The 17,736-nt window shown below is 37.1% G+C and overlaps 1 protein-coding gene across 1 annotated transcript in view; it reads right to left on the reverse strand.

Moving 5' to 3' along the window:
- Positions 1-270: 270 nt before the first annotated feature.
- IFT57 (intraflagellar transport 57) overlaps positions 271-17,736 on the reverse strand; it is a 73,480-nt gene continuing 56,014 nt past the window's right edge. Inside the window, 5 exon segments of the mRNA NM_001105403.1 lie at positions 271-655; positions 1,704-1,770; positions 4,521-4,583; positions 5,898-6,029; positions 7,311-7,382. Of these exon segments, the coding sequence (NP_001098873.1) occupies positions 477-655; positions 1,704-1,770; positions 4,521-4,583; positions 5,898-6,029; positions 7,311-7,382 (513 nt within the window). The 3' untranslated portion in view covers positions 271-476.

The following is a 17,736-nucleotide window of genomic DNA, read 5'->3' on the forward strand; positions in this document are numbered from 1 at the left end:
TTTGGAATTTTGGAAAGAATTCCCAGCCATTGCTGGCTGCGTCTGGGAGCAGAAGCACTTGAGATGACTGTGTGTGTATCAAATGGAAGGGGCTGGCTTGTCCCAAAGGTCCACGTGCTGACAGCAGCAGCAGCACCTGCAGAAAGCATGGGTCCTACCCACTCTGCACCACGTTCCTCTCTCTCAAATGCAAGGAACCATAAGAACAGTGAGCCACCAGGTCAGGGCTTTACTATATGTAATGATTAGTGAAAGCTGCTTTGAAAGTGAGAATTTTAAATTACTTTATTAAATATTATATTCAATTTAAAAGTTTTGACCATCCATAATCATCATGATACAATATGTGTGTATATATGTAAAAAAATACCCATCAACATGCTTTAAGAGGAATAACTGTGCTTTGTAATCTATGCAACATGAAATATGATTTTCTATAAAAAACCAATAATCAGAAGCATGATAAATGGTATGTTTTAATAAGAGCCTATTGCAGATTCTGGAATGATTGTGGCATGCATGTCTCTTGTCATGTTGGACTTTTCCTTCAGTTTCGACTGGAGTAATGTGTGTTCCACAACACCGATTCTAATGTCCATCTGAACGGTTTCTTGCTTCAGCTTTGTTAAGCTCTGTTTAATCTTCACCAGAGGAGCTGCAGAATGAAAATAACATGGAATAAAAATTTTCATTTGGAGTATCAGTTTATTACAGAATGGTATGACATTTTCCTCACTTTGTCTTAAGCCAAAAATAGGGTTAAAAACAGCCAACAATTTACTGACATTCACACAGTTTTGCTGTGGCATTTTAAACACCTGAAATTTCTAGGCTGGGAAATGATGTAGCATTTGATGTACTGAGGCTGAACTTCTTTTCTAGAGGAAGAATTGCTAAAGGGGTGTATAATGATTTCTTCAGTATTTTTTAATGGGCTAGTATATTTGTCTAAGGAAAAAAGGATACTATGGGAGAAAGGAGATTAAAAAAGGGATGCAAAGGGAAAAAAGAATTACTTTGAGACACAGCTAATGGGCTCATTCAAACATACTGCAAACCCTCTATACATCACCTTTTGAAAGATCACTCAGTATGTACCATTAACACTCTAAAATCTTTCTAGAACATAGAAAGGCCTTTGGGCAATCACCACCAGGCCATGTCAAAGTAACTAGCTCACAATGGAGGATGATTACTGTCGGAATATTAATTCTTCCCTATCTGACCCTTGACTATCAGGCCTACTGAGGGTGAGTGAAAAAGGGAGTCATCACATTACCACCTACACTGACTGTTTTTGTACCATAAAATGGAATGATGAATCTCACTGGATGAAAACAGAACAAAATATTACTTTTTTTTTTAAACAGGCATATCCTATTTCTTTCTTTCTTTTTTTTTTTAAATTTTATTTTATTTTTAAACTTTACATAATTGTATTAGTTTTGCCAAATATCAAAATGAATCCGAACAGATATAGTTTGAATAAAATCCTGAATGATAGTAAAAATGACTCTTCTCAGCTCATTTATAAGGAAAATAGTATACTGATTATCAGACATCATTTTTGTACCATGTACCCCTCCTTCAAACAAATTCATTTTAAAAAGGAGACTTCCTATTTATTAATACCTTCTAAAAAATACATTTCTTAAGGAGAGACACTTTTGCTTATTTTCTTCTTAAAATTCGTGTGTACTTACCACCGTCGGTCATACTGCTGCCTTTTTCTTCCATTTCTTGTTTCACCTTTTCTAGCTCTTCTGTAACCTTTCATTGAAAACAAAAGTTCTCATGAGCATTGGATTTTAAAGAAACTTCCAAATTTTTGAATGACGTATTAAGACAAATAATTCAGACATAATACACACATAAAGGGATACAAAGATATTAGCAGTATCCTGGACATAATTTGGGCTTCCCAATTTGAACAATAAGATAAAGTATGCAGACATGCTAAGCTTTTTATCTTCTAAGCATGCTCCTATTGTTCAGTCAGTTCAGTGCAGTTCAGTCGCTCAGTCATGTCTGACTCTTTGCGACCCCAGGAATTGCAGCACGCCAGGCCTCCCTGTCCATCACCAACTCCTGGAGTTCACTCAGACTCACGTCCATCGAGTCGGTGATGCCATCCAGACATCTCATCCTCTGTTGTCCCCTTCTCCTCCTGCCCCTAATCCCTCCCAGCATCAGAGTCTTTTCCAATGAGTCAACTCTTTGCATGAGGTGGCCAAAGTACTGTAGTTTCAGCTTTAGCATCATTCCTTCCAAAGAAATCCCAGGGCTGATCTCCTTTAGAATGGACTGGTTGGATCTCCTTGCAGTCCAAGGGACTCAAGAGTCTTCTCCAACACCACAGTTCAAAAGCAGCAATTCTACGGCGCTCAGCTTTCTTCACAGTCTAACTCTCACATCCATACATGACCACAGGAAAAACCATAGCCTTGACTAGACGGACCTTTGTTGGCAAAGTAATGTCTCTGCTTTTGAATATGCTATCTAGGTTAGTCATAACTTTCCTTCCAAGGAGTAAGCCTCTTTTAATTTCATGGCTGCAATCACCATCTGCAGTAATTTTGGAGCCCCAAAAAATAAAGTCTGATACTGACATCACCAAATTACTTTCTCATTAACTCTCTCAGGTTATAACATGATAGAATAAAAAAGATCTAAGTTGTTTTTTTTTTAGGCATTAGGCACTCAAGCCTTGCAGTTATCTCATAGCATCTACCATGCAAGTCTCTAATGACTAGTTATTAATTAAAATACCATAAACATCCTAAAAGCTTTGCTAATTCTAAAGATTTACTAGGTATCTTTCTTAATATTATAGTTTTGTAAGAGAATATGCCACCTCTTCCCCTATAGGACACTAAAAATAACATTTATGCCATATGGCTATATGTAAAAATATTCTAACTGCTTTATCCAAACCATGAACTCCAAGAAGCATACTGTGCTGCTATACTGGCCCTTATATATACTCTACATCATACTCAAAATTGTACTATAGTCTCTGTTATTAGCAAACTTCCAAACTAGAATTAATATTGGTGGAAAGTATCACCTTTAAAAAACTGAAAAATTTTTGATACAATTTAGAACCAAACCATAATTATTGTAACTTAGTAGTCTTTATTTTTTATCATACTGGTGAGTAAAAACTTCCTTGGGAATAAAGTGCACATCCAAGTAAAGCAAATTAATTTTGTTCAGGCATCTGAAATGTTACAACTGGGGATAACTACATACTCCGAAAGAACTAAATGGTTCCCTGGACTCCCTTCCAGTGTTAATTTACCTAATGTAAGTGAGCACTTTAGTTCTGTATAATGTTTTATCTGCCTAGAAGCACCACAGGACTACAGTCTAAGTATTTCTAAAGTAATATTTTTATTATTTTAAAATAACTATTTACTCCTCAAATAATCTCCAGGAAAAAAGCTTAATTCTACTGTATAGAAATGTGTGTGTGTGTGGGTGTGTGTGTGTGTGCGTGCTCTGTTTGCTCAGTCATGTCAGACTCTTTGTGGCCCCATGGACTAGAGCCCACCTCTGTCCATGGAATTCTCCAGGCAAGAGTCCTGAAGTGGGTTGTCATTTCCTTCTCCAGGGGATCTTCCCGACCCAGGGATTGAACACGCATCTCCTGTGTCTCCTGCACTGGCAGGTGGATTCTTTACCACTGAGCCACCTAGGAAGCCCACTATACAGAAAAGTTTGTAACAATTATACTTGAGTATATCCAAAGATAGTCTTAGATTTTAGTCCCACACTGGCTACTGATCTTTTCAGGTCTTTTTTCCTCTCAGCTCTTCAGTGAGAAGTGGGAGTATATATTATTAATATATATATATACACACACACACAAATATTTAAAGGTAAGACCTAATACATAAAATATAATACATGTATTATTAATATAACTAATATATATTAGGTCTTCTGTTTCTTGCAAAATGATGAAAGTAAATACAACAATGTATGTAAACATTGTAAAAAGTCTTCTTTTTAGACTATTCTAAAAATACTCTAAAAATCCCTTCTAAAAAGTCTTTAGAAGGGAAAGGGTTAAATGCCCGTCTCAATTTGTGGACAGAGAAATAGGATCACATACAAGTTATCAACAACAATCATTTAAAAAATTATATCTTAAATACTAATATTAAAATTTACTATAGACATTTAAGTAAATACTTAACTCTTCTATATATTAATTATAATTATTATGTTTTTAAAAAGATTAAGGAAGGTTATAAACGTGCTAATATCATCAGCATATTTTACATTACATTTAGTAAAACAATTTTAGGCATTTTGTGGAAATAAGTAGGTATATAAATATCTAACTGATTCATTGAAAAGAAAATTTAGGGATTTTTCTCCTGAAGAAAAGGATTTAGAGCCACAGGAAGCAATTACTAAAGTAAACAACTGTGGCTGTAGCAGTATTAACCCATCCATGGCTGTCAACAGCAGGGCCCTGCTGCCAGGTGAGAATCTGGGTGAACCGTGCGTACCTCAGACAGGATTCTGGTCCTTTCAGTTACTCCACCGTTTCCCTGCTGGTAACGCTCCCTTGCCTGAGGGAGAAAATATTTTGTTTAATGGCAAAATCAAAACAAGCAGATTACTTAAATATGACCTCTTTGTATTTACAATTTCTGCATATCATTCTATGACAACCCCTTCCTTGTCTGTGAATACATTTGTGAAAAGCGACATTTTAACAGCGGCTATTTGAATGTTCCTAACAGGCACCATGTGTTTAATGAAAACACTATATAAGGCTGAACTACCTTAACCACCATGTACTGACTGTGTAACACTCAGGGCCACAGTTCACAATAAAAATTTGTCCTCAGCCATTCCTCAACAGTTTAGACAATGGCTCTTGGTTGATCTAATCTGCCTGCTATGCAGAGAAAACTCGTTCTCAGAAACAATAGAACATCAGAATCAGTAATTAGTAAGATTTAACAAGCAGTATGAGAATACAGAAATGTTCTTGGGAACTAATTTAACAATTATTTAGTATCAGTGTTTGAGAAATACAGGGTGGCTTTAATCAGAGACTTTTTACAGCATTTTAAAAATAAAAATACCCATGAATACGTGTGTATATGTGTGAACAGTTAATTAAACAAACAATAAAAAATGTGAAGGTTAGCTTCTGCTTCGTCTTTGAGAACTCCTAAAAGTATTAATATAGAAGTATCTCCAGTTTATTCCCATTCTTTTCTCCTTCTAACCTTGTCTGCCTTCAACTGACATTGGTAAGTGCTCTTAGTGGTCTTCCTCAACATCAGGAAAGTGGGGAGCATAAATCCCAGAGAAAAGTCATTAGATCCCTACCGTTGGAACAAAGCATGGCTGCTTTCAAAGGATGAAGGTTTTTATTTTATTTTTGGTTGAAATTCTAAAACTTTGACAGGATCAAAAAATGTGCTCATTTAATTAATTAAACTGCTGTCTTTGAATGTGTCTTGCTTTCATATCCCTTATTATGTGGTTGTAAGCCATTATGGCAAGGCTGTCTTTTCCCCCGACACATGTATATGCATACTCTTCTACTTCCTCCTACTCAGACAGTAAATTAACAGCAGACTTAGAAACAAAACCAGGTGTCCTGACACCCTGTTCCTTTTCTAAGGAATATATGACTTCTTTTACTTCAATCAGATGAAGAAATGCATTTTAAAGACTCCTAGGATGTCATTTCTATCGCACGTAAAATGGAGATGACAAGTTCCGTTTGCTTCCAAATGCGGGCAGAGAATTACTGTGCTGCTGTTTGTGAAAAGTACTGCATGACCCTCTAGAAGACAAGTGCTGTGTCAAGTTTAGGGATCAGAGTCATGAACTGGAATGAGCCCCAGGCATCACTCTTCAGTTACCTCACTCAGCTGGGCTTGAGCCGCACGATATTCCTGAACCAAGTGCTCCAGCTGATTGTTGATGTACTTTTCTCGGCTGCCAATCTTTTCCAGAGTCCTACTAATTTCATTATGAAGTCTGTCCAAAAATCCCTAGAAATTTCATGAAATTTTAATAGGCAAAGAATGCACAAATATGATTTTCCAAAGTAGTTTTAAATGGGTTAAATCTCCCTCTGTTCAGCCCACAAATTCTTAGTTACAAATAAAAAAGATGAAACAGTTTGAAATTTTCAGTAACAAAAAACTCTGCAAGGAGAATTATTTTAGTCACACTCTGCAGAATGTTAAAATTAAAAAGCACCTGGTAGTGTTAGTTGATTTATTTGTCCTTATGCAAATCCAAAATGTGTGTGAGTGGAATTTGCTTTAAAGTTCACAATCAAAGTAGGTAAGGGAATAACATGATTTTCTTATAAGCACAATTCAAAGATGACTGGAATATTGCAGCTGGAAGTAGATCATTAAACTTATCGCTCTAGTCTGCAGTGACATCATTGGGTGACACAAAAAGGATGCCAGTTTTGAGTGGTATTCAGAGGGAATAAGGGGTTCTATAGCAGATTCATACTTAGGCATGAGCAATCTTACTATGATTGAATTGTGTTTTCCGAAATTAATATGATGATGCCTTCCTTTCCCCCATCTCCCCTCAAGTGACTGTATTGGAGCCTTATAGGAGGTGATTTTGATTAAATGAGGTCATCAGAGTGGAGCTCACAGAACTGGTGTTGTTATAATATGAGGAAGAGATATCATAGCTCTCTTTCCCCATGTGAGGACACAGTGAGTAAGTGGCTGCATGTGGCCAAGAAGAGAGCCCTCCCTACAACCTGGTCAGCTGGCATCCTGATATCAGTCTTCTAGCCTCTGCAACTGTGGGAAAATAAACTTATACCGTTCAAACCAAACCAAACCAAACTTATAGCTCCAGTCTGGGAACCAGAACCTTACTCCAGCTTGGCTTCCTTGTGGTAGTCTCCAAAAGTCCCTATTCCTGGCAGGGCAGCAAGCCTGGAAGCTGTAGGTTCTAGGCATTGCTGGCCTGGCACTCTGTTATTCTTCGGGATTCAAAGAGGAAAGAATGATGAAATGATTCTAACACGCCTACATATATAAATAAACTACATCTATACTATAAAGTATGCAATAAACTATATATATATATATATATATACACACCCACATCTTTTAAATAGTTACCTTTATTTAGTTGGTTTAAATCTTAGGGCTGCTGAAATATAATATGGTATATTTGATCAGTAAACTCCTCAAGGGTAAGGACTGCGCCACTTTTCTTTCATGTCTTCCCTTAACAGGTACTTCACAGATGAATAAATGGACTCACGGACTCATCTGAAGTAAGTCACATACCTTGGTTTCCTTTAGAGCAGATTCAATCCCACTTTTGTGCTGGTGCATTTGGTCAACATGGATTCTCCAATCCTATAGGGATAAGAGCATAGAGAAACAAGTGAAAAATACATTTCCTTCTTTCTTCTACAGTTTTGAAGCTATATTCTTTATTTTAATTACTTTGGTTGCTGCTCTGTTTCAGGTAGGAGAGGCCTATATATAGCCTGCAATCAGATTATAAGGAAATATGTGTAGAGCACTTCAGGATAAAAGGTTCTAAATAAATTTAAATTATTTTATGTGTTCACAGAGTGATGTCTGACAATTTGAATATAAATCATCCCTGCACTGCTGGTGGTTAATATTTATGACTACCCATCAAAATAGAAAAAAAAAAAAAACTAATTACTAGAAAAGAAATACTTGTTTAAACAGTAACAATTATGTATAACAGAAGCAACTCTGGAATCAAGTTTTTTTTCAGTTGCTAAGTCATGTCCAACTTTTTGTGACTCCATGGACTGCAGCACGCCAGGCTTTCCCATCCTTCACCATCTCCCAGAGTCTGCTCAAACTTATGTCCATTGAGTTGGTGAAGCCATGGAACCATCTTGTCCTCTATTGCCCCCTTCTCCTCTTGCCTTCAGTCTTTTTCAGCATCAGGGTTTTGTACAATTAATTAGCTCTTCACATCAGGTGGCCAAAGTATTGGAGCTTCAGCTTCAGCATCAGTCCTTCCAAAGAATATTCAGGGTTGATTTCCTTTAGGATTGACTGGTTTGATCTCCTTGCAGTCCAAGGACTCTCAAGAGTCTTCTCCAACAGCACAGTTCAAAAGCACCAATTCTTTGGCAGTCAGCTTTCTTCATGGTCCAACTCTCACAACTGTACATGACTACTGGAAAAATCACAGCTTTGACTAGATGTACCTGTGTCAGCAAAGTGATGTCTGGGCTTTTTAATATGCTGTCCAGGTTTGTCATAGCTTTTCTTCCAAGGAAGAAGTGTCCTAATTTCATGGCTGCAATCACCATCTTCAGTGATTTTGAAGCCCAAGAAAATAGCCTCTCACTGTTTCCATTGTTTCCCTATCTATTTGTCATGAAGTGATGGGACTGGATGGCATGATCTTAGTTTTCTTAATGTTGAGTTTTAAGTCAGCTTTCTCACTCTCCTCTTTCACCTTCATCAAGAGGCTCTTTAGTTCCTCTTTGTTTTCTGCCATTAGGGGAGTATCATCTATATATCTGAGGTTGTTGATATTTCTTCCGGCAGTCTTGATTCCAGCTTGTGACAGATATATCCATTGCAGCATTTCACATGATGTCCTCTGCATAGAAGTTAAAATAACCAGGGTGACAATATATAGCCTTGACATACTCCTTTCCCAACTTTGAAACAGTCCGTTATTCCATGTCCGGTTCTAACTGTTGCTTCTTGACCCTCATACAGGTTTCTCAGGAGGCAGGTAAGGTGGTCTGGTATTCCCATCTCTTTCAGAATTTTCCACAGTTTAGTGTAGTAAATGAAGCAGATGTTTTTTCTGGAATTCTCTTGCTTTTTCTATGATCCAATGGATGTTGGCAATTTAACCTCTAGTTCCTCTGCCTTTTCTAAATTCAGCTTGTACATCTGGAAGTTCTTGGTTCATGTACTGCTGAAGCCTAGCTTGAAGGATTTTAAGCATTACCTTGCTAGCATATGAAACGAGCACAATTGTAAGGTAGTTTGAACTTGTATCATATATCAAATATTAGTTTGTCCCTTGAAATTAAAATGGGGCTCTCTTGTTTAGACTTCAGAGTCTCTCTCTTAAGAAATCTCTATAATGATTATTAGAGTTCATATATTTGAGATATATTCTACTACTTTGAGACTGATCTAAATTTGTGTGCATATTTAAAATCTATCCCAACATTTTAATTTCCTAGAAGAGATTCTCAAAATTTTTGATTTATATTACTAAAGGTAACAATTTTAAGACTTGAGAAATATTCATCAGAAGAGAAAAAATATTAAGGTGAGTTGAAGTAAGTGATGGGGCCAGGCTATCCTTCAATCACACATACCTTCCTGCATTTTCTCCCTTCCTGCTCCCATTTTATATCTACACCACTTTATGAAGGAAAAACTCTTTTGTGAATAGTTCTAGTGTAATAATTTCTTAACTTTGAAACGTGTCTGTGATTATATGGTAAAAAATCCTTGGATATTTCACACATATCAATTATGAAATTACATTACATCTGCAAAGAAGCTCAAAGAGCATCTAGCCTGACCTTCATCATTTCACAGATAGAGCAAACAGACGCTCGGTGACAGAAAGGGCCGTGTCCAAGGCCCCAGAGGTAGTGGTGCATGTGGATCAGAAGCCCAGTGTACTAATCCCCACACAGTATCTTTTGGCAGTTCAGAGTTAATAAAAGGAGAAACTGGTTGCTTGACATCAGTGAAGGTGCTAGTGAAAGAAGTGTTTGTTGCTCAGTTGTGTCCAACTCTGCGACCCCACGGACTATAGCCTGCCAGGCTCCTCAGGCAAGGATATTAGAGTGGGAAGCCAGTCCCTTCTCCAGATCTTCCTGACCCAGGGATCACACCTGGGTCTCTTGCATTGCAGACAGATTCTTTATTGCCTGAGCCACCAGGGAAACCCTAGAGCAGAGAACAAACAGCACTTTGCTGTGTCCTTAAGCATTTTTTCTGTCTCATGAGTGGAACGTATCTCAGAATACAAGCGTGGAAAGAATCTTGAAGATCATTGATTCACCCATCTAATAGTCATCTATAGCAATGCCTGGACTGCTCATGACCTATGACTATGGTTAGACAGACGTGACCTGGAAACAGGCCCCTCCAACTAAGCCAGTCAACAAAGGAAAAGGAAGGAGAAGCAACTGGCTGACCTCCTGCAACTAGATCTAATGTGGTTAAGTTTTAAAATGGGAACCTGTTTAAGCTCAAGCAAGCATCTTGATGAAAGATAATGAACCTAACAAGTATCATTATAATAATTTTGTAAAGAAGTACTCATCCTGCCTGATTAAAAAAAAAAATGTTAGAAGCTTAATAAACATCAAGCTCAAGTATTCCTATCAGTCTCTGTCTCTGTCAATAGATATATATGTATATGTGTGTATATATTTACATATATAAATGTATAAACATACACATATATTTATACATACATTTAAAATTTAGTGTAACTGGTGTTTAAAACAGTTTTGTGTTCTACTTTTTTCTACCTAGCACTGTTTTCGATCCAACAAATGTTTAAAACATGCATTTTTTTCATGTTTTGATATTCAAAGTATTTTGAGAGAAGCAAACATGCCTGACTCATCTGTGCATAACTATGATAACTTACATTGATGTTAAGCTCCATGGAGGAGCTGGCGTTTCATTGGAACCTTGAAACATGAGCACTAGCATTTCAACTTGCTGAAAAGGAGGGGGAGAGGAACAGTATTTTAGGCTGAGGGAGTAACAAGAACAAGGGAAAACAGAAAAATATATAGAGAACAGTAGGCCAGGCTGGCTAGAATATAACACACAAAGTTCTTAGGGTGGGGTGGTTGAATCACAAGGAAACAAAGCTGGAGATGGTAGGTTAAATTAGATCAAGGGCTTTAATTAAGGAGTGTGGATTTTATCTTGTAGAGATAATGGAGAGCTATCAAAGATTTTTAGTTTCAGTTTTAAAGACAAGTCTGTGTTTTGAGAAAGTAACAGAGTGAACGACTAATTAGAAAGGTTGAGATTGAAGGCAGGTAGCAGACCAATTAGAGAAGGCAAAGGCAACCCACTCCAATACTCTTGCCTGGAAAATCCCATGGATGGAGGAGCCTGGTAGGCTGCAGTCCATGGGGTCACTAAGAGTCGGACATGACTAAGCGACTTCCCTTTCACTTTTCACTTTCATGCACTGGAGAAGGAAATGGCAACCCACTCCAGTGTTCTTGCCTGGAGAATCCCAGGGACGGGGGAGCCTGGTGGGCTGCCGTCTGTGGGGTCGCACAGAGTCAGACACAACTGAAGTGACTTAGCAGCAGCAGCAGACCAATTAAGAAGCTGTGTCATGGTCCACTTGACAGATTAGCAGGGGTTTATCAGAGCAGTGCTTGTAAGAATGGAAGGGAAGGGGTGGATTCCAGGGACGTTGCAGAGACAGACTACAAGTATTTGATTACTGACTCAGGGGAAGTGTGTTGATTACTAACTCAGGGGAAGTGTGAGGCGGCTGAAGGGGAGGTGGGCAAGTAGACAGATGTGGGCAAGGAGACAGATGTCTGCAAGGTTTCTAGCCTTAGGAACTGAGAGCATAGTACAATCACAGTGTGACAAGAACAGAATAGATTTCAGGGGGTCAGAAATACTGAAGAATTTGGTTTTGGACTTTCTAATTTGATAAGCTAATGGGACATTTGTGTATTCTTATTGCTTTTTAAAGTGGAAAACTAGTAATGATCTATAATTATCTGCCAGGCAAATTTGAATGCTTGTTTTCTTAAAATCTTTGAGATGGACACATTTCCTGACATACAACTATTTTTATAAAAGCCTTATAAAAGTGTTCTTATACTTTAACCCAGCAATTTCACCTCTAGAAATTATTCCCAAGGAAATAATTGGGATACACACAAAGGCCAATGTATAAGCTCTGTGTAAAACAGTAGAACACTCTCTAAATATCTTAACAGTAGAGGACGATTTAAACTAATTCTGCAACATATATTTCATTCCTAAAAACAACGTCGTATGGTAACATTTTTATAAAGCTCACAGCAAAAGTCAAGGATACACTATTTGGAGATGTACACACATGTTGTGTTAGTCGCCAAGTCATGCCCGACTCTATGTGATCCCATGGACTGTAGCCCACCAGGCTCCTCTGTCCATGGAATTCTCCATAAAAAAATACTGGAGTGGGTTGCCATTGCCTTCTCCAGGGAATCTTCCCGACCCAGGGATCAAAGCTGGGTCTCCTATATTGTAGGTAGATTCTTTACTGAGCCACCTGGGAAGGACACACATATATGTGAAAACACTAAAAAGGAAAAAAAAAAAAAAAAAGAAGAGGCAGTAGCAGCTACTGGCAGTACACAAATCAGAGGACAGTGATTACCTATGGGGTGGGGGTGGGGAGGGGCAGCAGCAGGGCAGCACATGGACAACTTCCAGGGTATTGTAATGGCCCAGTTCTCTCTCAGGTTGGGTACTGGGTTCATAAGTGCTCATCACTGGATTTTAAAATTCCATATGATTTTATATTCAATTATATAACATATATATACACACACACATATATATATATTATTGTGTGTGTGTATATATATATATATATATATATAATATTGTATATTAAAATGTTAAATTCATATCAAAAATATTTCACAGGAAAAAAAAGCCTGTTTTTCACACATGTAGCATACAGTAAGGTGAAAAAACACTGCCAATAGAGTATATTCATTAGTTGTCCACGTAGTAAAAATTAATATCTGTGTATATTTATATGTGTTTATTAAAACAGGATTTGAATATTGGTATTTTAAATTTCTTCCTCTTCTAACAACACTTTCCCAATTTCCTATAAGAGAATCTTGTCAGTTTTAATCATCAAGGGAAAAAATGTCAAAAACTTTCTGGGTGCCCAAAGACATTTCTGAAAGGGGTTTAATATAGCTATAATAGAGGACATAAATAATTGTACTTGTAACATTTTAAAAACATGAATGTTGTTGTTTAGTTGCTAAGTTGTATCCAACTCTTTTACCCCATGGACCGTAGCCCACCAGGCTCCTCTGTCTTTGGGATTTCCCAGGCAAGAATACTGAAGTGGGTTGCCATTTTCTTCTCCAGGGGATCTTCCCAACTGAGGAATCGAACCTGTGTCTCCTAAGTTGCAGGCAGATTCGTCACTACTGAGCCATCTGGGAGGTCCCAAAACATGAATACATAGCTTTAAAAAACTACAAGTGAGAGAGTTAAAAACTTTAGAAAGGTTAGTGGTAAGAATGGAGAATATAGGTTTCAATGATATGTTAGGATCCAATCCTCCAAATAAGGAGCAGTAAGAAGAACTGTTAAACAATAACAGCAATTCTTAAATAAGAGAGAATCCATTCGGTTATGAGGCACTTTTAAATACTTTTCTCGTCTGAGACAACGTTTGAGAGCACTAGTAGATATTCCTTGTCCCTTCTTTTTCACCGCTCTCCTTGCCTGTAATAGGGTTATGTGACTTGCTGCTGGCTGTGGGGGAAGTGCACTTCATTGCTCCAGTCGTGCTGGCCTTGCCCACGTGATTCTCTTTGGCCAGTGGAATGATGACGGACAGGGCCTATGCCAGGACTGTGCAGAAAATCTAAGGGGTATCATCAACTCACTTGCCCTTTCTTTCAGCCATGATAATAGGCAAGCCCCACAAAGGGTTTATCTTATAGGTCTGAGAATAAGAAACATGGAAAGCAGATGGAGCAAAGCCACAGCTGAGCACACATTGGCAGATGCATATCTTGAATGAGAATAAATGTATGTTATTATTGTTGTAAACCACTGTGATTTGGGGGTGGTTTGTGATACAGAAATCTGACTATATATACATAATTTATAGGGAAGAAAAGAATCAGGTTAAATGACCTTTCCAAAGTTTCATGTCTGGAAAGTGGAAAGCATTCCATGCTGGTGCCTCTTAACATACTACATGCTGCTTTTCTTTGTCATAAACTGAACTACCAAAGAGTACTTAAGGTAAACCAAGACTTCTTTTTGTTACGTGTCAAGTGAGATCACACGGACTACGAGAGGTTACTGGTCACCTGTTTCAAAGTGCTCCACGTGTGTCTATTAAGCATCATTTCTCATCGCTATTGAAGGTGACCTTTTCATCTAATCTAGCACATTTCTTCTCTCTATGGAAATGAGAAAACTAATAATGATAGAGAATATAATTTCTTTAGACTTTCCTTCTATTTTACAAATCCTTTCATACAAAATCTTGTGTGTAGTTCTGTCACACAAAATCTTGTGAGGTAGATGGCAAAGGTATTGTTGAAACTATAATCCTCCTCCCTGTTCCAAATTCTTGAGTACCAAATTATATATCTCCTTTTTTCAGAAACTGGAGAACTGTGATAACATCTCTGCAGATGGTGATTCACGGTATACCATAAAATCAAAATGCATGAGATCTAGTTACAAAAGTTAAGGTGACTGGAAGACTACAGATCTTTGGGTTTTACTTCAACAGAACAACACCTAAACAATTTCCTTTGCATACATAGAGACATTTTGTTTTTTCCCAACTTAGTGCTTAAAGCGCCTCTCTGAAATAGCAGGGAAAAGAGAGTCTGAAACATGAGCTAGGGATGGCAAATGAAACTTTTATCTGTGTATAAGTTCTACTAATTTACAACTTGTGAAATGTCAAACTCTCAGTTTTTTTTTTTTTTCTCCACCCAAGTTTGAGCTTCTTTATGTGTGGAAAGGCATTGTGCCAAAGACTCTTGATATAGAAAAGCTGAGGCAGGCACCTTCGTGTGTAGTGGGATGGTTTTCTTACAGGCTCAGGAAAAGTCCATGCCAGGGCACAGCTGACTGATCTATGGGCGCCTTTCGCTCCAGCCCCCAACGGCAGGGGCAGGCCCTGATGTCTTGAACTGCTTTCCATCACAGAATGTTACTTCTGCTGTATGTCCCACCTTTTCCCTCTATTCTTATTGTTCCTCCCTCAATTCTGTTATGAATAATTAGTGATGAAATCTTCATTCATTGTTCTGTTTTTATAGTTTTATTTTAATGAATATAAAACCATTTACAACAGCTTTTACGGGCTCCCTCCATGAAAAGTGTCTAACCCATTTTTTCTTTTTAAACCTTTGTTTCAACTCTGAATTCACTTTCTCTGGGAATTTTTAAAAATCACTCTGGGGAGGAAATCCTATGTACTTTACATCCATTCTGAGATCTTTTTAAGTCTAATAATAGCAACTTCAATGTTAATATTCAAGGAATGCTTTATATATGTCAGGCACTATGTTAAACATTGTTTCTAAAATGATCACATATGATTCTCTTAAAAACTTCATGAGGATATTGAGATGTGGCTACTTCAAAGTAGGCTGCCCAAGCTCACACAGGCAAATTGGGTAGAGCCTAAACCTCCGAAGACCACCACAGGATATCAAGTCGTGTCTCTGATGAAATGCAGTAAAGCACAACTAAAAATTTTATGGGGTGATGGTTAAAGGAGTCTTTAGTTTTATATTTAATATTTGAATTTTTATAAGAATGTATTTATATATCAATAGTATAATGAAAAAATATGAAACATTTTAGGATAAACATATGTAATTAAAAACTTTTTCACAAAGAAACAGCCACACCTACATGCTTTGCCTGTGTGTCTCGTTTTGTTTTTGGCCATGCTGCATGGCCTGTGGGAGCTTAGTTCCTCAATCAGGAATTGACTCTGCGCCCTCAGCAGTGGAAGCTGGGCAACCAGGGAATTCCTATAGCTATATGGCATTATCAGTGAGTTTTCTCAAACACCTAAGAAAGAAATAACAACAACCTTATGTGAACCCTACCAGAATATAGAAAAAAAAGGGATAGCAACTGCCAACTTGTTTTATAAGAACTTCAGAGCATCACACGAAAACCTGACAAAGATATTTAAAAAACAAGAAAAAAAATACAGATCAGTATCTTTTGTAGAGATATAAAAACCTAACAGCCAACAGAATCCAGTAACATACAAAAAGATAATATAACATGATTAAGGTATATTAATTCCAAAATGCAAGGTTAGTTTAATACTCAATAAACCATTATAACATGAGAGAAAACAAGAAGAGAGAAAACAAGAAGAGAGAAATCAAATGGTCATTTCAATAGATGAATAAAGAAAAAAATCACTTGAAAAAATTTAACATCCATTCATAATAATAACTCAACAAACTAGGAACAAAAAACAAAGTTCCTTAACCCATCTTATGATATTTATAAAAGTCATAAAGCTAACATCATCCTTAATGGTAAAACTGAAATATTGAAAGCGTTCTCCTTACTAATGCAACGTATATCCAACATAGACTAGGATTCTTAAACAGTATATTTCAGACAAGATAAAGGAAATAAAAGGGATAAGGCTTATAAAGAAAGAAATAAGATGGATGTTATTTGCAGATAATATAATTGTATACACAGAAAATGCAAAAGAGTCTACAGGCCTACAGTTAGAATGAATAAGTGAGTTTAGCAAGTTTGCTCGAGATGTGTACAAATACACACATACACAGATAAATGTATTTTTAAATAGCAGCAACAAATAAACAGAAAATAAAATCTAAGAGATACTACCTAAACAAACAGACCAATGAAATAAAACAGAATGTCCAGATACAGACCCACAAAAACATGTTCTCTTTTTATGACAAAGCAGAGCACTGGTAAAAAGAAAATTTTTAAAAATAAATTGGGTCAATTGCATAAACATATGAAAACCAAATAAATCTTGAGTTCTGCCTTACACTCTCACACTGTATATAAGAATAAATGTTAGATGGACTGCAGATCTCAATGAAAAAGGTAAAACAATACAGCATCAAGAAGAAAACAGGAGATTATCTTTGTAATACTGGGAAGCAAAGATTCTTAAACCTAGATTTAAATAAAGATTATTGAAACAAAGATTAAAACACAAATATCAGCCATATGCCACTCTCTCCAAAACACATCATTTTGAGTATATTACAATTAAGCCATTTTATCACAGTACACCAATAAGAGTGAAAAGAAAGCCAAAAGGTAGGTATTTACAATACATATTAATATATCTGACAAAGGACTCATGTCCAGGGTATATAAAAAAAACTTCTTTAAATCAAAAGAAAAAGCAGGTAACCCAACAGCAAAAGACAAAAGGGAATACCCAATTGCCAAATAAGCATATGGAAATGGGCACAACTTCATCAGGCATCAGGAAAAAGCAAATTAAAATGACAATGAGACATCACAGGCAACTCACCATGGTGATTAAAATAAAAGAGACTAAAACTATACTAAATGCTGAAGAAAATGGGAGCAACCGGAACTTTCAGACAAGGCCGGAAGGAGTATAAATTTGTATAATTACTTTCAAAAACTATCAATTATCTGGCAGGGTCTGCCAAAGGTGAGCACACGCAGACACTATGACCCAGCAATTCCATTCTTAGTAGAAACCGTAGGAGAAATGTGTACTTATGTTTCCCAAATGACATGTTCAAGAATTTTCAAATCAGCATTATGTATGTAAGTCACAAACTATAAACAACTCACATAAGCCAGATGTGGGTTACCCTGGCAGGGCATGAGCTTGGGTTAGGCAGCTCTGTATTGAAGGAGCTGACAGCTGGAGGTTGTCTGCAGACGGCACTCTCTGAAATTGGGCAGCAAGGCCTTGCTT

Source organism: Bos taurus, chromosome 1, assembly GCF_002263795.3.
Source record: "Bos taurus isolate L1 Dominette 01449 registration number 42190680 breed Hereford chromosome 1, ARS-UCD2.0, whole genome shotgun sequence".
Classification (NCBI taxonomy): domain Eukaryota; kingdom Metazoa; phylum Chordata; class Mammalia; order Artiodactyla; family Bovidae; genus Bos; species Bos taurus.